General features: G+C 44.4%; 1 protein-coding gene across 3 annotated transcripts in view; it reads left to right on the forward strand.

Annotated features, from left to right (window-relative positions):
* ythdf3 (YTH N6-methyladenosine RNA binding protein F3) overlaps positions 1 to 11,441 on the forward strand; it is a 51,816-nt gene extending 40,375 nt beyond the window's left edge. For all 3 annotated transcript variants that reach the window (XM_068031907.1, XM_068031909.1, XM_068031908.1), the window contains one exon: positions 8,819 to 11,441. In XM_068031907.1, the coding sequence (XP_067888008.1) occupies positions 8,819 to 8,839 (21 nt within the window). In that variant the 3' untranslated portion in view covers positions 8,840 to 11,441. The remainder of the gene's footprint in view (positions 1 to 8,818) is intronic.
* Positions 11,442 to 20,522: the final 9,081 nt, after the last annotated feature.

Consider the following 20,522-nt stretch of genomic DNA (forward strand, 5'->3'; position numbering starts at 1 on the left):
TTTGTTGCAGTTATGGCTGGGTGTGCTGTATGATGTGTAGTATCTCCCTGCTCAGCATAGTGGGGAAAGTCTTTGCTCCAGTCGCTCTAAACAGGCTCCAGAAGCTGGCCGAGCGCGTCTACCCTGAGGCACAGTGTGGCTTTCGTGCAGAGAGATCGACCGTTGACATGCTGTTCTCCCTGCGTCAGATACAGGAGAAATGCCGCGAACAACAGATGCCCCTCTACATTGCTTTCATTGATCTCACCAAAGCCTTTGACCTCGTCAGCAGAAGTGGTCTCTTCAGACTACTAGAAAAGATTGGATGTCCACCAAAGCTACTAAGTATCATCACCTCATTCCATGACAATATGAAAGCCACAATTCAACATGGCGGCTCCTCATCAGACCCCTTTCCTATCCTGAGTGGCGTTGAACAGGGCTGTGTTCTCGCACCCACACTTTTTGGGATTTTCTTCTCCCTGCTGCTTTCACATGCGTTCAAGTCTTCTGAAGAAGGAATTTTCCTCCACACAAGATCAGGGGGCAGGTTGTTCAACCTTGCCCGTCTAAGAGCGAAGTCCAAAGTACGGAAAGTCCTCATCAGGGAACTCCTCTTTGCTGACGATGCTGCTTTAACATCTCACACTGAAGAGTGCCTGCAGAGTCTCATCGACTGGTTTGTGGCTGCCTGCAATGAATTTGGCCTAACCATCAGCCTCAAGAAAACTAACTTCATGGGGCAGGACGTCAAATGCTCCATCCATCAATATTGGCGACCACGCTCTGGAAGTGATTCAAGAGTTCACTTACCTAGGCTCAACTATCACCAGTAACCTGTCTCTAGATGCAGAAATCAACAAGCGCATGGGAAAGGCTTCCACTGCTATGTCCAGACTGGCCAAGAGAGTGTGGGAAAATGGCGCACTGACACGGAACACAAAAGTCCGAGTGTATCAAGCCTGTGTCCTCAGTACCTTGCTCTATGGCAGCGAGGCCTGGACAACGTATGTCGGCCAAGAGCGACGTCTCAAATCATTCCATCTTCGCTGCCTCCGGTGAATACTTGGCATCAGGTGGCAGGACCGTATCTCCAACACAGAAGTCCTCGAGGCGGCCAACATCCCCAGCTTATACACACTACTGAGTCAGCGGCGCTTGAGATGGCTTGGCCATGTGAGCCACATGGAAGATGGCAGGATCCCCAAAGACACATTGTACACTGGTATCAGACCCACTGGCCGTCCATGTCTCCGCTTTAAAGACGTCTGCAAACGCGACATGAAGTCCTGTGACATTGGTCACAAGTCGTGGGAGTCAGTTGCCAGCGTTCGCCAGAGCTGGCGGGCAGCCATAAAGGCAGGGCTAAAGTGTGGCGAGTCGAAGAGACTTAGCAGTTGGCAGGAAAAAAGACAGAAGCGCAAGGGGAGAGCCAACTGTGCAACAGCCCCGACAAACAAATTTTTCTGCAGCACCTGTGGTAGAGACTGTCACTCGAGAATTGGCCTTTATAGCCACTCCAAGCGCTGTTCCACGCACCACTGACCACCTGCAGGCGCTTATCCATTGTCTCTCGAGATAAGGAGGCCAAAGAAGACTGAGGCGTCCCTGGGACTTTGCTAGAGAGCAAGAGATGTTCCTTCCCTGGAGTTCAGTTACTGTCTGCTTTCAGAGGCGTAATTCACAAGCTCCCAGAGTTACATAGTCAGTCATGTGATGTGACCACCTCTGTGTTTGAAACAGAAGTTTCCGGAAGGGTTTTTTTGAAATTCAAAATTCTCCCCTCAAGCTGTGCAAACATACTTGGTGGTGGGGGGGTGGTGGTTTGACTCTTTCAAAGTCAGTGGGTGTTGTTGGCTTTTGACTATCAATATTGTCAAAACCATTCTAGGTAATTTAATCAGAGAGCACCCCCATTGTTCTGGCCAGACTTGGTAATCATCTATCTCTAGTCAGCCTTTGGTTTTTCATGTGCAAATTTGTGCGCGGTCATCTTTAGCTGTTCTGTTCTGCTTTTTAAAAGTTATTTGTAACAATGTCCAGTAAAAGTCTCAGGGAAAGTTCTATATGATGAAATTAATATTTCCGTGTGGCATGTGGGGCTTTCATTACAAGTGTAGTTTACAATGTGCTAGCAATCAAGAAATTATGCAAACTTTACTTTGAATAAAAGCACAAATTGTAGAAAATACATAGCAAGTCAATTGACATCCAAAAGTGAAACAAAATGGGCCAAATTTTGATTGATCAGGAAATCTAACAGCATCTGCAGTTAGTTAGACTTCACTTGCATGGTTAAACATAGAACAGCACAGTACAGGCCCTTCGGCCCACGATGTTGTGCCGAACCTTTAACCTACTCTAAGATCAAACTAACTACCTACCCTTCATTCTACTATCATCCATGTACCTATCCAAGAGTCGCTTAAATGCCCCTAATGTATCTGCTTCTACTACCACCGCTGGCAGCGCATTCCACACACCCACCACTCTGTGTAAAGAACCTACCTCTGACATCTCCCCGAAACCTTCCTCCAATCACCGTAAAATTATACCCCCTGGTTGATATCCCTTTCTACCCTGGGAAAAAGTCTCTGGCTATCCACTCTATCTATGCCTCTCATCATCTTGTACCCCTCTATCAAGTCACCTCTCATCCTTCTTCGCTCCAATGAGAAAAGCCCTAGCTCCCTCAATCTTTCTTGGTAGGACATGCCCTCCAGTCCAGGCAGCATCCTGGTAAATCTCCTCTGCACCCTCTCTGAAGCTTCCACATCCTTCCTATAATGAGACGACCAGAACTGAACACAATATTCCAAGTGTGGTCGAACCAGGGCCTTATAGAGCTGCAGCATAACCTCGCGGCTCTTAAACTCAATCCCCCTGTTAATGAAAGCCAACACACCATACGCCTTAACAACCCTATCAACTTGGGTGGCAACTTTGAGCGATCTATGGACATGGACCCCAAGATCCCTCTGTTCCTCCACACTACCAAGAATCCTGTCTTTAAGCCTGTATTCTGCATTCAAATTCGACCTTCCAAAATGAATCACTTCACACAAGTTTTTAAATTTTTTGCCTGGCAAGTTGCTGAGTGCGAGTGGCACAACTCTGACAGCAACCTCTGAATGTTCTGAATTTAACAGCATATCCCTCGCTTGCCTGAAGTTGTCGTACCATTTGTCCATTAATAGTGGGGAATGCTGTTAGCCTCGCCAATGTTCATCAGACCTACTGTAATGAAGGATTATATTAACCTATCTTTTTAAATGTTTAACCTACCATGGATTTGCAGCATTTATTCATTATCTACATCTTTTAATCCTTTTTATAGTAGGAAATACTGTACTAACCCTATCTCTGCCCTTAAGACCAACCATTTACTTAGTATCCACATGCTGTGTGGTTAAGGAATCCCTAATTTTGTGGTAATGCCACTGGGTTGATCACTAATAATGAAGTTAAAAAGGTGTGGATTATTTCTTTTTCTGTTCCCTATCATTTTCTGTTCCTTATTCATTTTGTTATACATTTAACTTTTTCAAAAGTAGTTCTAGCCATTTTTTGAAGCCAGTACCCAAATTGCCTGAAGTCAGTCCTTGGCTGAGATCATCCATTTTGGATCTTGACCAATTGTGAAATTTTTTGGGGAAGTGTTATTAATATTTTTGTGTTACATCTTTCATCCAACTCGAAGAAGTGAAAAGCAAGCATGCAATAAATAGGTGGCAGTCCAGTTAGAAAGACTTCCTAATTGAGCTGTTTTATCATGTTTTTTTTTTAATTTCCAAAATATACTTTATTCATAAAAATCTGTAAAAATTACATTGCCAAACAGTTTCCAAACAGCACCAAAAAATACCAACATTGCAAGGGAGATCAGTTTCCTTCAATACTCTCATGAGTTTCTTCCCAACCCTTCCGTTTCACAATTGTCATGTCAATTACAGTTTTACATTTACAGCAAATGAAAATATTAACGATACAGTTCGAGGGGTTTCCCATGGATCCAGCCCCTCAGTCCAGCTTGGTGGGGGGAACCTTACACTGTGGTCTTTCCCCATTGAGCCTTTGCTGCGGCTGCCCCAAGCTTTAGTGCGTCCCTCAGCACGTAGTCCTGGACCTTGGAATGTGCCAGTCTGCAACATTCGGTGGTGGACAACTCTTTGCGCTGGAAGACCAGCAAGTTTCGGGCAGACCAAAGGGCGTCTTTCACCGAATTGATAGTCCTCCAGCAGCAGTTGATGTTTGTCTCGGTGTGCGTCCCTGGGAACAGCCCGTAGAGCACAGACTCCTGTGTTACAGAGCTGCTTGGGATGAACCTTGACAAAAACCACTGCATCTCTTTCCACACCTGCTTTGCAAAGGCACATTCCAGGAGGAGGTGGGCGACCGTCTCTTCCCCACCACAGCCAACGCGGGGGCACTGTGCGGAGGGGGCGAGACTTCGGGTGTGCATGAAGGATCTGACGGGGAGGGCCCTTCTCACCACCAGCCAAGCTACGTCTTGGTGCTTGTTTGAAAGTTCTGGTGATGAGGCATTCCGCCAAATGACTTTGACGGTCTGCTCGGGGAACCATCCGACAGGATCCACCGTTTCCTTTTCCCGTAGGGCCTTGAGGACATTCCGTGCAGACCACTGCCTGATGGACCGGTGGTCAAAGGTGTTTTTCCGCAGAAACTGCTCCACGAAGGATAGGTGGTACGGCGCCGCCCAACTGCACGGAGCGTTCCGCGGCAATGTGACCAGGCCCATCCTTCGCAACACCGGGGACAGATAGAACCTCAGCACGTAGTGACACTTGGAGTTTGCGTACTGGGGATCTACACATAGCTTGATGCAGCCGCACACGAAGGTGGTCATCAGGATGAGGGCCACATTGGGTACATTTTTCCCGCCCATGTCCAGAGATTTGAACATCGTGTCCCTCCGGACCCGGTCCATTTTAGATCCCCAGACGAAGCGGAAAATGGCTCGGGTAACTGCCACGGCGCAGGAGTGGGGTATGGGCCAGACCTGCGCCACGTAGAGCAACAACGTGAGCGCCTCGCACCTGATGACCAGGTTCTTACCCACAATGGAGAGAGATCGCTGCCCCCACATGCCCAACTTTTGTCGTACCTTGGCTACTCGCTCCTCCCATGTTTTGGTGCACGCCCCGGCCCTTCCGAACCATATCCCCAGCACCTTCAGGTAATCTGACCTGACGGTGAAGGGGACAAAGGATCGGTCAGCCCAGTTCCCAAAGAACATGGCCTCGCTCTTGCCGTGGTTAACTTTGGCTCCCGAGGCCAGTTCGAACTGGTCGCAGATGCTCATCAGTCTGCGCACGGACAGCGGATCCGAGCAGAAGACGGCCACGTCATCCATGTACAGGGAGGTTTTGACCTGAGTGCCTCCGCTGCCTGGGATTGTCACCCCTCTTATGCTCGCATCCTTCCTAATAGACTCAGCAAAGGGTTCAATACAGCAAACAAACAAGACCGGGGACAGAGGACAGCCCTGTCTGACTCCAGATTTGATCGGGAAACTTTCAGATTCCCACCCGTTGATTGACACTGCGCTACTGATGTTTGTGTAGAGCAGTTGGATCCAATTGCAGATTCCCTCCCCAAACCCCATTTTGGAAAGCACATCCATCATGTAGGTGTGCGATATCCTGTCAAAAGCCTTCTCCTGGTCCAGGCTGATGAGGCAGGTGTCCACCCTCCTGTCCCGTACGTAGGCGATCGTATCCCTGAGTAGCGCGAGGCTATCAGAGATCTTCCTGCCGGGTACAGTACAGGTCTGATCGGGGTGAATCACCAGCTCCAGAGCAGACTTGACTCGACTGGCTATGACTTTGGACAGAATCTTGTAATCAACATTAAGCAGTGAGATGGGCCGCCAATTTCTGATTTCTACCCTCTCCCCCTTCTGCTTGTAAATGAGGGTGATGATGCCTTTTCTCATGGATTCTGACATGCTACCGGCCAGGAGCATACTCTCGTATACTTCCAGCAGGTCCGGGCCGACCCAGTCTCACAGGGCCGAGTACAACTCGACTGGTAAGCCGTCGCTCCCGGGAGTTTTACTCGCCTCGAAAGACTCGACGGCCTTTGTCAGCTCGTCCAGAGTTAGCGGCTTGTCCAGTCCCTCCCTCCTGCTGTCATCTAAGACCTCTGTGATAGATGACAGGAAGGACTGGGAGGCTCTGCTGTCTGTGGGCTTCGCGTCATACAACCCAGCATAAAAGGATTTGCTGATCCTTAGTATGTCGGACTGCAAAGACGTTACCGAGCCATCTTCCTTCAGGCTGCTGATAACAGAGCTCTCTCTGTGTACCTTTTGGAAGAAGTAACGCGAGCACGTCTCATCCTGCTCGATGGAGCGGACTCTGGACCGGAAGATGATCTTGGAGGCCTCCTTGGCAAAGAGCGAGGCCTGCTGGCTCTTCACCTCTTGGAGGTCCTCCTTCACCTCGACCCCCATTGACTGCAACCGGAGTAGATTTTGCATAATTTTCTGGAGTCGGGACAGTTCCCTCTGTCTCTCTCTCGCCTTCTGAACACCTTTGTGGGTGAAGAACCTCTTGATGTTCTCCTTAATCGCTTCCCACCAGTGAACTGGAGACTCAAAGAGGGGTTTCACGGTCCTCCAACCATTGTAATCCCTTTTGAGTTCCTCAACGTTCTCTGGGGTCAGCAGTGTCGCATTGAGCTTCCACGTCCCTCTGCCAACCCGCTGGTCGTCCTGTAAGTGACAGTCGGCCAGTAAGAGGCAGTGGTCGGAGAAGAACACCGGTGGATCCGACCGTGACAGCACGGGACACAAACAGGAAGTCAATCCTGGAACGGGCAGACCCGTCCGATCTTGACCATGTGTATCTGCGCTGCGCTCCGTCTGCAGGTTTGCTGAAGACGTCGTGCAGTTTGGCATCCTTAACTGTTTCTATTAGGAATCTGGACGTAGCGTCCAGTTTGCTGTCGTCACTGCCGGATCGTCCAGCCGCATCGATGATGCAGTTGAAGTCACCGCCTAGGATGACCGGCCTGGACGTCGCCAGCAGCAGTGGGAGCTGCTGGAAGACGGTCAGCCGCTCGCTGCGTTGTACCGGGGCGTACACGTTGATCAACCAGAGCGGAGCGTTGTTGTACATCACGTCTGCTACGAGGAGGCGGCCGCCCACCACCTCCTTAACTTCGGAGATGGTGAAGTTACCTCCCCGCAGCAGAATACCCAGGCCGGAGGAACGGCAGTCATTACCCCCCGACCAGATCGATGGCCCGTGGGACCACCATCGCGACCACTGCCTGTAGGTGCTGAGGTGTGGTATTCCACACTCCTGCAGAAACAGTAGGTCAGCTTTGACCTTGGCAAGGTAATCCAAGGTTGAAACACATCGCGTAGTCGATTTAATGCTACGCACATTAATGGAAGCAATTCTTACACCCATTTTTTACTAAAAATTAGTTGTTGCTTCCCATACCATTTGTCCTCGCTAGTCCCAGTCCTTCCCCTTCGGGATGTTCCTGCATACCCATCGTATGCGCAAGCAGTTTCACGTTGGTTGGGCTCAGAAACCCCTCCTGATTTTTCATGCAGGGTTTGTGCCGCTCGGGTGACATCGGGGGGGTCTTGTAGGCAGAGAGGATTGGGTTGTCCTCAGCTGCTTCCATCTGTTCCTCCTCGAAAACATCACAGCTCCCGGTCTCCCGGAGCTCAGGTGCGCCAGACGTGTCTTTGCTCCCGGTGTCCCGGAGCTGAGATGCGTTGGCCACGTCGTTACGTGTGGGGAATTGGGGTTGGGGCACGCAGGGCCCATCACAGCTTCCAGTGCCCGGGGGCTGGGATGCTTTATCATCCATCTCGGAGTTCTGCCGCCTCTTTTGAAGGGGCTGTCGTTCCAACATCCCAAAGCCACCACCCAAACCAGTGGCAAGAGGAGGCTCTCTTCTGAATCAGACTGCAACAACTCCTCTTCACTGGACGGGGAAATGCTGGAACGACAGCCCCTTCAAAAGAGGCGGCAGAACTCTGAGCTGTTTTATCATGTGTTCATGGAGTTGAGCCATAGTTCCGATGAGTCATACTCACTTCACTCACTATAACATTATTGTACCCTCTCCATGCTCTTTATTTTACAGTCTAAAACAAATATTTTTTTACTCAAAGAATGTAGTGGCCCTCCTGTTAATCCTCGGTGTAATTTCCATTCTGAATTGTATTTTTGTAACATTTTATTATTTTGTCCTTTTATGTTAATTGTCCTGTCTGTAACTTTTTAACTCGACACTGGCACTTATTTGCATATTATAACAAGCAATGGTACTGTATTATTGGGCCTGAAAAATCCTGGGAGTGGGTCTGGTGGTTTCGAAAGAATACTGCATGGAGAGCTGTGGAATTTTATTGACTTAAGCTGCCCATAATACATCTGGATTTATCAGTTTAGTCATGTCAAAGCAGTATGAATTATATTTCACCGCTTATAATATTGCAGTTGCAATTGGAGATACTGAATAAATAGTCTTCTGTCTACATAAAACCATTATATTGAGTCTGATATATTTGCCTTAATTTATATGTATGTTCAGTAGATGCAAATAACCTAATTAATAGAAAAATTGATTTTTTATAAGCACAGAACTTAAATCACTTTTCATACTTTGGAGGCTATTTAAGTTATTTTAGCGCACAATTTTTCAAAGTATTTAAATTTGGCAGTATCCTAATGTGATCTTGTAGTTGTGTGTTTATAATGTCCAGGGCCAATTAAATCTATCGCATTAATATTAAAGTGATAGGTGCTAAATATCTCTGCTTATGGCACCAATGTTTGTTATATTTTTACAGGAGCGGAACAGAAGCAAATAGTGACTGAATGGAGATGATCTACCAGAGTTACAACACTAATGAGACAAACCTTGAAAATTTACTGGTATCTTCAAGGAACCTTGGTTATTGGAACTTTACTGCTCAAGGCAACCTCTTTTGAACACTTGAACATGAGATTGGCTGGCTTTCCCTGTTGGTTCTCATTGCTGCATTTTCCCTTTCACTGTTGTTTCACAAAACATATTTGAGCGCTATATGTCAAGCACTTTCTGCCTTCCTAAAGCTTTTTATCAGTAACTGCTATCTTTCTAAACTCAACCTCTTTAGTTGAAAACCAGAAATTGAGTGAATGTCAGAAACCAATTAATAACCTTTTTTGTTGGATTTGTTTAATACTAACAAGTGTAGTTTAGTCAGTGATCTGAGATTTCACAATGCTTAGCTCTCCAACCTACTTTTTTGTGTTGTAGGATTTATTTTTAAGTTAATTTTAGCTCTACAGAAACCATTTGAATATCATGTAATTTTTAGTTCAAACTAATAATCCAATATAATGCCTATGTGAAAACTATTGTAGTAAATAAAGCAAATAAATGAAATTAATATTTTGCCAAATGTGAAACAAACCAGAAGTTATGCAAGATTCTTTCCCCAAATTATTCCTTTTATTTTTAAAAGTGTATGTGCAACCATTTGAATGCAATGCTCTTTTTTTTCTTGTACTATGTATTACATAGGTTTCGGAAAAGTGCATTTGTCTGTGGAGGAGATGCTAGGTGTTTGATACAAACATTAATGACACTGTCCTAAGTAAATGTACCTCTGTTTGATTTTAACTTTTTAGACTTCTGTATTGTCTTTTAAATACAACTTCCTAGCTTTGAATGTTTGCCTTTCTGGCAGATTACTATCATGGAAGTGAAAATTTATTTCCTCTAGATTGACTAGCTTAATAAATCCAATACTTGTTTAGCAAGTGTTATGGCATGAGTTAATTTAGTGTGTTTCACATTTTCATACTTTTGAATATAACTTTACAGGAATACAACCAATTTAGGAGATACTGAATAAATAGTCTCCTGTCTACATAAAACCACTATATTGAGTCTGATATATTTGCCTTAATTTATATGTATGTTCAGAAGGTACCAATAACCTAATAGAAAAATTGGCTTTTTATAAGCACAGAACTTAAATCACTGTTCATACTTTGAAGGCTATTTAAGTTATTTTAACACACTATTTTTCAATGTATTTAAATTTGGCAGTATCCTAATGTGATCTTATAGTTGTGTGTTTATAATGTCCCGGGCCAGTTAAATCTATCACATTAAGTTAGGGGTGCATATTTAGAGTTTGCAGTACCCAAGTAGTTTAAAACTGTTTTGTGTACGAGAAGTCATAATAACAAATGACTTCATTGCTTTTTAGTCCTGCATATGATGGAATTAAACGAACTAGTATAAAGACAATTGTGTAAGTTAGCATTGATCAGTATAACTATGCATTTACATCATGGAGTTCCCTGATTTAAGTCTCATAATTGTGTTTTTATTTCTCACAATTCAACTATCATACTGATATCATTTGGTGCAGTACTGGCTGAAATAGTTATCTGTAAAGGTAGAAAATTTAAGAAACCTTTGGAGCTATTTCTTTATCGTTTTCAGGCAACAATACTTTTTTCTAAATTGTTTTTAATTTCCCTCATATAGTAAACCTATGTGTTCACTTGTCCCAATTAATGGACTGCAAGTGATTTGGGACAAAGTGTGAAACTATATGTAAATTTCTGATTCCATTCATGAGTTTTTAAGAATATTTTACATCAGTAGCCTTAATACCCATAAGTATTGTATGCATGTTTGTCTCTCGCTCTATGTTGCATGGAGTCCTGCATCTTTTACAGACCTCTAAAGTAACTATCAATACAGATGCATTTATTCTTTTGCTGTCAATCATTTATTCAGCTGGCAGCTTAGCATTGCAGTTTTTCCCTGTTTTTATAATTGAGTACTTTGGTCAGAATAATTTAACAGAATTAAGTAATTTAATTTAACACTGCTTTTTAAATTGTTTGTGACAATATTCTAAAATTTTAAAAAATTGAGGTAGAATATAAAAAATTACATACGATTAAAGGAAATGAAAATATTGCATGAATGCAAAAAATACATGATTATTTGATTTAGAAAACAGTACCATTTTTATTTGTGACTTATTGTGTAAGATGGTCAAATTTGGAGGCTTTTGTGAACCCTTGTGCTAATACACTGCTGGTATAACTTGTTTTTGTCAGTAAAGGTAATTTTGGAATGGCTTTAAAAAACAACTTTTATTATTCAGGCCATTATCTAAGAAATAGAATATTGCAATCAAATTTAAATTACATAATGTTTAGAAGATCTATTTCTGATACCCAATAATGTTACACGCCCTTTACTTATATGCAACTTGATTTTAAAAACTAGCCTTTGTGCTATCCTACTTTCTTTGAAAACAAAATGCTATTTTCAGCTTGCATTAATAAATCATAAGTGACACATTACTCCATTTACTTTATCCTCCCACTCACCGTTCCCATTCTTTCATTAAATTTTGAATTGCTGTTTCATGTTTAATTAAACATCAAAAGATCAAAGTGTCTTGTCTCATTAATTTATAGGTACTTGATGTTTTCACCTCTGCAGGCAAAACTCTATTCTGCTGATTGTATGGATTTTGTCGATGTAATTCATATTTTTTTATGCAGCGCATCAGTTGTATATATGAAAAGTTCACCTGAGGTAAACATGGAAAATTTAGAATTATTACTGTTCTTCTGAGTTTTATGGTATACAGTCAAAGTAATCAATTTTCTTTCATGGGTGGGTTGTAGTGTGTTATAAGACAAAACCATGACAATACCCAGAGATGTATGAGGATGGAAGTGGGCTGAATTTACCAGTCCAAGACAGAATTTTGGCAAGAGCTTTTTTTTTCCCCATCTGATATTTTTGAAAGAATAATTTGGTTTGTTAACAATGTGTTCACATCTCTTCATACATTCTACTGCTAACGATTTGCTGAAATTCTGTGCCACATCGCAACAGTTTGCTTTGAGAACATAGAACATTACAGCGCAGTACAGGCCCTTCAGCCCTCGATGTTGTGCCGACCTGTGAAACCATCTGACCTACACTATTCCATTTTCATCCATATGTCTATCCAATGACCACTTAAATGCCCTTAAAGTTGGCGAGTCTACTACTGTTGCAGGCAGGGCGTTCCACGCCCCTACTACTCTCTGTGTAAAGAAACTACCTCTGACATCTGTCCTATATCTATCACCCCTCAACTTAAAGCTATGTCCCCTCATGTTTGCCATCACCATCCGAGGAAAAAGGCTCTCACTATCCACCCTGTCCAACCCTCTGATTATCTTATATGTCTCTATTAAGTCACCTCTTCTCCTCCTTCTCTCCAACGAAAACAACCTCAAGTCCCTCAGCCTTTCCTCGTAAGACCTTCCCTCCATACCAGGCAACATCCTAGTAAATCTCCTCTGCACCTTTTCCAAAGCTTCCACATCCTTCCTGTAATGCGGTGACCAGAACTGCACGCAATACTCCAGGTGCGGCCGCACCAGAGTTCTGTACAGCTGCAGCATGACCTCGTGGCTCCTAAACTCGATCCCCCTACTAATAAAAGCTAACACACCATATGCCTTCTTAACAGCTCTATTAACCTGGGTGGCAACTTTCAGGGATTTATGTACCTGGACACCAAGATCTCTCTGCTCATCTACACTACCAAGAATCTTCCCATTAGCCCAGTATTCTGCAATCCTGTTACTCCTTCCGAAGTGAATCACCTCACACTTTTCCGCATTAAACTCCATTTGCCATCTCTCAGCCCAGCTCTGCAGCCTATCTATGTCCCTCTGTAACCTACAACATCCTTCGGCACTATCCACAACTCCACCGACCTTCGTGTCATCCGCAAATTTACTAACCCACCCTTCTACACCCTCATCCAGGTCATTTATAAAAATGACAAACAGTAGTGGCCCCAAAACAGATCCCTGCGGTACACCACTAGAAACTATACTCCAGGATGAACATTTACCATCAACCACCACCCTCTGTCTTCTTTCAGCTAGCCAATTTCTGATCCAAAGCACTAATTCACCTTCAATCCCATACTTCTGTATTTTCTGCAATAGCCTACCGTGGGGAACTTTATCAAACGCCTTACTGAAATCCATATAGACCACATCCATGGCTTTACCCTCATCCACCTGTTTGGTCACCTTGTCAAAAAACTCAATAAGGTTTGTGAGGCACGACCTACCCTTCATAAAACCGTGCTGACTATCTCTAATGAACTTATTCTTTTCAAGATGATTATAAATCCTGTCTCTTATAACCTTTTCCAACATTTTACCCACAACTGAAGTAAGGCTCACAGGTCTATAATTACCAGGGCTGTCTCTACTCCCCTTCTTGAACAAGGGGGCAACATTTGCTATCCTCCAGTCTTCCGGCACTATTCCTGTCGACAATGACGACATAAAAATCAAGGACAAAGGCTCTGCAATCTCCTCCCTGGCTTCCCAGAGAATCCTAGGATAAATCCCATCTGGCCCAGGGGACCTATCTATTTTCACACTTTCCAAAATTGCTAACACCTCCTCCTTGTGAACCTCGATCCCATCTAGCCTAATAGTCTGTATCTCAGTATTCTCCTCGACAACATTTTCTTTCTCCACTGTAAATACTGACGAAAAATATTCATTTAACACTTCCCCTATCTCCTCCGATTCCACACACAACTTCCCACTACTATCCTTGATTGGCCCTAACCTCTCTCTAGTCATTCTTTTATTCCTGATATACCTATAGAAAGCCTTAGGGTTTTCTTTGATCCTATCCGCCAATGACTTCTCGTGTCCTCTCCTTGCTCTTCTTATCTCTCCCTTTAGATCCTTCCTGGCTAGCTTGTAACTCTCAAGCGCCCTAACTGAGCCTTCACGTCTCATCCTAACATAAGCCGCCTTCTTCCTCTTGACAAGCTCTTCAACTTCTTTAGTAAACCATGGCTCCCTCGCTCGACAACTTCCTCCCTGCCTGACAGGTACATACTTATCAAGGACATGCAGTAGCTGCTCCTTGAATAAGCTCCACATTTCGATTGTGCCCATCCCCTGCAGTTTCCTTCCCCATCCTACGCATCCTAAATCTTGCCTAATCGCATCATAATTTCCTTTCCCCCAGCTATAATTCTTGCCCTGCTGTATATGCCTGTCCCTGCCCATTGCTAAGGTAAACCTAACCGAATTGTGATCACTATCACCAAAGTGCTCACCAACTTCTAAATCTAACACCTGGCCGGGTTCATTACCCAGTACCAAATCCAATGTGGCATCGCCCCTGGTTGGCCTGTCTACATACTGTGTCAGAAAACCCTCCTGCACACACTGGACAAAAACAGACCCATCTAAAGTACTCGAACTATAGTATTTCCAGTCAATATTTGGAAAGTTAAAGTCCCCCATAACCACTACCCTGTTACTCTCGCTCCTGTCAAGAATCATCTTTGCTATCCTTTCCTCTACATCTCTGGAACTATTTGGAGGTCTATAGAAAACTCCCAACAGGGTGACCTCTCCTCTCCTGTTTCTAACCTCGGCCCAGACTACCTCAGTAGACGAGTCCTCAAACGTCCTTTCTGCCGCTGTAATACTTTCCTTGATTAACAATGCCACACCCCCCCCCCCCCCGCCTCTTTTACCATCTTCTCTGTTCTTAGTGAAACATCTAAATCCCGGAACCCGCAACATCCACTCCTGTCCCTGCTCTACCCATGTCTCTGAAATGGCCACAACATCGAGAGCGGCACAGTGGCGCAGTGGTTAGCACCGCAGCCTCACAGCTCCAGGGACCCGGGTTCGATTCCAGGTACTGCCTGTGTGGAGTTTGCAAGTTCTCCCTGTGTCTGCGTGGGTTTTCTCCGGGTGCTCCCACAAGCCAAAAGACTTGCAAGTTGATAGGTAAATTGGCCATTATAAATTGTCACTCGTATAGGTAGGTGAATATAGGGACAGGTGGGGATGTTTGGTAGGAATATGGGATTAGTGTAGGATTAGTATAAATGGGTGGTTGATGTTCGGCACAGACTCGGTGGGCCAAAGGGCCTGTTTCAGTGCTGTATCTCTAATCTATAATCTAAAATCCCAGGTACCAACCCATGCTGCAAGCTCACCCACCTTATTCTGGATGCTCCTGGCGTTGAAGTAGACCCATTTTAAACCAAGCTCTTGCTTGCCAGTGCCCTCTTGCGTCCTTATAACCTTATCCCTGACCTCACTACTCTCAACATCCTGCACACTGGAACTACAATTTAGGTTCCCATCCCCCTGCTGAATTAGTTTAAACCCCCCCCCCCCCCCCCCCCCACCCCGAAGAGCACTAGCAAATCTTCCCCCCAGGATATTGGTACCCCTCTGGTTCAGGTGAAGACCATCCTGTTTGTAGAGGTCCCACCTACCCCAGAAAGAGCCCCAATTATCCAGGAAACCAAAACCCTCCCTCCTACACCATCCCTGCAGCCACGTGTTCAACTCCTCTCTCTCCCTATTCCTCACTTCGCTAGCACGTGGCACGGGCAACAACCCAGAGATAACAACTCTGTTTGTTCTCGCTCTAAGCTTCCACCCTAGCTCCCTGAATTTCTGCCTTAAATCTCCATCTGTCTTCCTACCTATGTCGTTGGTGCCTATGTGTACCACGACTTGGGGCTGCTCCCCCTCCCCCTTGAGGATCCCAAAAACACGATCCGAGACATCACGTACCCTGGCACCTGGGAGGCAACACACCAACCGTGAGTCTCTCTCGTTCCCACATAACCTCCTATCTGTTCCCCTAACTATGGAGTCCCCAATGACTAATGCTCTGCTCCTCTTACCCCTTCCCTTCTGAGCAACAGGGACAGATTCTGCGCCAGAGACCTGTATCCCATTGCCTACCCCTGGTAAGTCGTCTCCCCCAACAGTATCCAAAACGGTATACCTATTGTTGAGGGAAACGGCCACAGGGGATCCCTGCACTGCCTGCTGGTTCCCTCTCCTTCCCCTGACGGTAACCCATCTACCTTCTTCTTTTACCTGAGGTGTGACTGCCTCCCGATAACTCCTCTCAATAATCCCCTCCGCCTCCCGAATGATCCGAAGTTGCTCCAGCTCCAGTTCCCTAACGCGGTCCTCGAGGAGCTGGAGCTGGGTGCACTTCCCGCAGATGCAGTCAGCAGGGACACCCTTGGCGACCCTTACCTCTCACATTCTACAGGAGGAACATTCAACTGCCTTAACCTCCATTCCCACTATTCTAAATTCCCAAGTTTTTAACCAATCACACGATAAAACAAGAAGAGAAATAGAAAAAGCCTTACCTACACACAACCGAGTCCTTTTTTTTTGGTAAGAGGAGGAGGGCGGGTGGGAGACACTACAAGAGTTTTATTTAGCTGCTAGGACCATGTGGTGTGGGGTTTGGATGGTTCCCACTATTCAACTCCTATCTCAGTGTTTGTTGTTGTTAGGGTTTATTTGTCAAATAAACAGACAGTGACAGGTTTTCTTCTAGGTTTAAAACAAAAAAACAATTATTTATTGATCTATACGCCTTAACTCAAAATTGTCGCATCCGTTTGCACGCGCGCGCGCACACAGATGGAGAGGAAAAGGGGTAACTGGTTGCAAGTGAGGATTTATTTCGGGGTCACTGTAAACCTGTTGAATTCTCTCTGTCCAGTTATCGTTGTTTGAAGGCCTCGAGGTGTTTGTAGGTTTCTCTCTTGGTTGCAAGATCAGTTGACAATAGTGGATCTCTTCAAATTCACTGCAGTATAAGTATAAATGTAGAATTGTACAGCAAGACGGGTCACTTCTTGCTGGATTTCTCCCAGCCCCGGAGTTGGAAAAATTGTTTGAGGTCGTCTCGCTCTCTAGCGCCTGTCCCCATTCCACCCCCCTCATCCCCAGCACTGCCTTATTTAAGGTAAAAAATTGTTACATCTCACTCTGCTGGGAGACAGGCATTTTCTTCCCTGTAGTGACTGGCTATGGCTTAGGCCGTGGCTACTTCTCACATTCTTCATATGGGCGGCACAGTGGCGCAGTGGTTAGCACTGCAGCCTCACAGCTCCAGGGACCCGGGTTCGAATCTGGGTACTGCCTGTGTGGAGTTTGCAAGTTCTCCCTGTGTCTGCGTGGGTTTTCTCCGGGTGCTCCGGTTTCCTCCCACAAGCCAAAAGACTTGCAGGTTGATAGGTAAATTGGCCATTATAAATTGTCACTAGTATAGGTAGGTGGTAGGGAAATATAGGAACAGGTGGGGATGTTTGGTAGGAATATGGGATTAGTGTAGGATTAGTATAAATGGGTGGTTGATGGTCGGCACAGACTCGGTGGGCCGAAGGGCCTGTTTCAGTGCTGTATCTCTAATCTAATCTAATCTAATCTAAGAACCCATTCAATTCAGATTGTTATACAGCATATGTTCTACAATCTCTTAGCTTTGAAAATAGTCCTAGTTGACAGTGTGGCAAATTTTGAATGTGTGTGGCCATCTTTTACAGCATTGACCATTTTCTTGAAAAGCGAAGTCAATTTTTATAACTTCAATTTTAGCCTTATTTTTATTGTCTCACTTCTTGCAAGTGTGACGTAGCACCTTTATCATAGTAAAATATGCCAAGGTGCTTCATAGAAGTCTTAGACCAGATTTGACACCAAAGGAGCTATTAGGCCAGGTGACCAAAAGCTTGTGTGTTGAAAGAACAGAAAACCAGCGTTTGAGGAATGCAGAGTTCTAAGAGGGTTGTAGAACTGGAGGAGGTTACACAGAGGTGTATGAGGTCATGGAGAAATTTGGGCACTAGGATGAGAATTTAAAATCAAGGCGTTGCTGGACTATGAGCCTGTATAGGTCAGTGTGTAGAATAGTGAAAGATGAATGGGACTTGATGCGAGGTAGGATACAGGCAGTAGAGCTTTGAGTGAGATTATGATTATGGAGGGTGGAAGATGGGAGACTGACCAGGAGAGGTTGGAACACATCAGTCTGACCTGAATTTAAATTCAGTCTTGAAAATAAAAGGTAGTAATCTCTGATTTATTTTACAGATACACCAAGGGAGCTTGTAAAATAATTGCTCTGGATTTGTTACCATTTTTATAATAGAAATACTGTACTGTTGTGACAAATTTAGCTTAATGTGGTTCTATATTTTGGCTCTTCTAGGTAATTTGGACATTCATCTAAGAAATTTTCATTAGCCCAAATTGCATGCAGTTCCAAGAAGAGCATGTTTAACTCTTTTAGTTGTCTTCCATTTGTATTGAGATTACCTGTGGAATGAATAAGGGAGGGGTAAATCATTAAAAAATCGCTCTTTTCTGTGTTGGAAATAATTCTCTCCCCCACTCCTTTTGTTTGTAGTTTCATTATGGCTCCTACAAGGACTATCCCCTTTTGATCCTTTCACTTGAGTTAGAAAAACAGTACACATTTACTTTAAATTTGTAGGAAGCACTGATTCTCATCGACACTTAAGTACCATCGGGATATGGCTGGTGAAGAGAGGTTTGGGCTTGGCTTTGTTATTGTTTGTTTATGCACTAACCCAAACATCAAGTGTAAAGAAGGGCCACTTGTGTAAAGCAGTAATGGGTTGATGTGCCAGTGAAACTATATCCCAGCATCAGTCAGAGAAGCAAAGAACATTGCAGGGAGAAAACACAAGAACATTTCGCAGTTAGATCTTCATGTGCACAAATCTTTGATAGGCTTAAAAACGCATGGGAGCTTGGCCTTTATAAATAGAGGCAGAAAATACAAAAACCAAGAAGTTCCCACTGAACCTATATCAAATACTAGTTTAGCCCCAGCTGGAGCATTGTGTCTCCATACCAGGCACCACACTTTAGGAAGAATGTTACCAGCTTTGCTGAGGATGTTGGAGATTTGCTAGAATGATTAAGACTGAAGGATTACAGTTAGAAACATAAAAAGATAAAGCACTGAAACAGGCTCTTCGGCCCAACCAGCAACCACCCATTTATACTAATTTTACATTAATCCCATATTCCCTACCACATCCCCCTTTGGCTGTGGGAGGAAACAGGAGCACCCGGCAGAATACCCACACGGTCACAGGGAGAACTTGCAAACTCCGCACCGGCAGTACCTAGAACGGAACCTGGGTCACTGGAGCTGTGAGGCTGCGGTGCTAACCACTGCACTGCTGTGCTGCGTTATGTGGAGAAACTGGGGTTCTTAAAGCCAAGAGTAAATTTGATAGAGGTTTCTAAAATGGTTCAGATAGAGTAGAGGAAATGTTTCCAGTGGCTGAAGTGTCAGTAACCAGAGACCACAGATTTAAGGTGATTGGCAAAAGTACCAGAGGCAGTTTTCAAATCTTTACGCAACGAGTGGCTAGGATTTGTAATCCACTTTCTGATAGGATGGTGGATACAGATTCAGTAGTAGCCTTGAAAAGGGAATTGAATAAATACTTGAACAAAATTGCAGGGATCTGGGGAAAGAATTAGGATGTGAAAATAACTGGATTGTACTTGTAATGTGCCAGTGTGGACTCGATGGACCGAATGGCTTACTTCAGTGCTATACTGTTCTGATATTTGTGCAGATTCTGCCTCATGGTCTGAAAAACACAAGAAGTCGGAATAAAACTTGAAAGGCTAAATGCTCACTGGTGGTTTGAGCAGTGTGCTAAGATTTATTAGCTATAATATTTCCAGATAGTAATTATAGAATGCTATAGGAGATCTTTGTTCCAAGTTAGAATATTTTGGCTTTGACCACTTACAAGCTTTCTTCATACTGTTACAGAAGGACAACTGTTCTCACAAATAGCAAGCCTAGATGTGATTTTTAGAGGCAGGTTCTCTGCATATTCATATAAATTGGTCCTTCAAGTATCTATATGGACCTTCAGAGCACTTTCTAGATTCCAACAAGCCAGACCAGTAATTATCCCTGCACTGTTCTGAAGTGAACTTCAGCACTATCACCAGTACTGTTATAACCCCTTGCTCTTGTTCCACTTCCATGTCATCTTGAATTCTGTCCCTGAAACCATCTTCCTCAGCTGCTTCCCCCTCCTTTGCTGCTCTTCCCTGTGTCTGCCTTTCTTTCTCCAGCATTCATCCTTCTCCCATTGAACTCCTTTCTCTTTGCTCTGATCCTTTCTATGTCTTGCCCTGGGCATCCTCATTGTGCCTTTTGGTATGTACCAGCAGCCTATTGCCAAGAGGCACCTAAGCTGTCTTACTCCTCTTGCCTGGCACATTCCTGAGGTAAATTCTCTAACCACCTCTTCCTGTATAATATCTAAAATTATGGTCTTTTCCCTGTCTTGCAAGCAATCCAACCCATCCATTATCTAAGCCTGGAGAGTGCATCAACATACTAGGCCTGCACAAAAACCTGGTTTCACTTTGATAATTCGTTCAGATTTACTAGGGCTGCTTCACACATCACATTTCCTACCCAAATTGCAGCAATGATGGGCTGTCATCTCCAGATTCCACTTTAGTGTATATTGCTCTTCCAATCCATTCCCATGTTGAAAAACCTCACCCCTACTGCTTGTCCAATTTTCTTCAAAATCCTTATTCTACTCAATTGAAAACAGGACTAAAGGCTACCAGTTTAAATGG

Source organism: Heterodontus francisci, chromosome 5 (assembly GCF_036365525.1).
Source record: "Heterodontus francisci isolate sHetFra1 chromosome 5, sHetFra1.hap1, whole genome shotgun sequence".
Taxonomy (NCBI): domain Eukaryota; kingdom Metazoa; phylum Chordata; class Chondrichthyes; order Heterodontiformes; family Heterodontidae; genus Heterodontus; species Heterodontus francisci.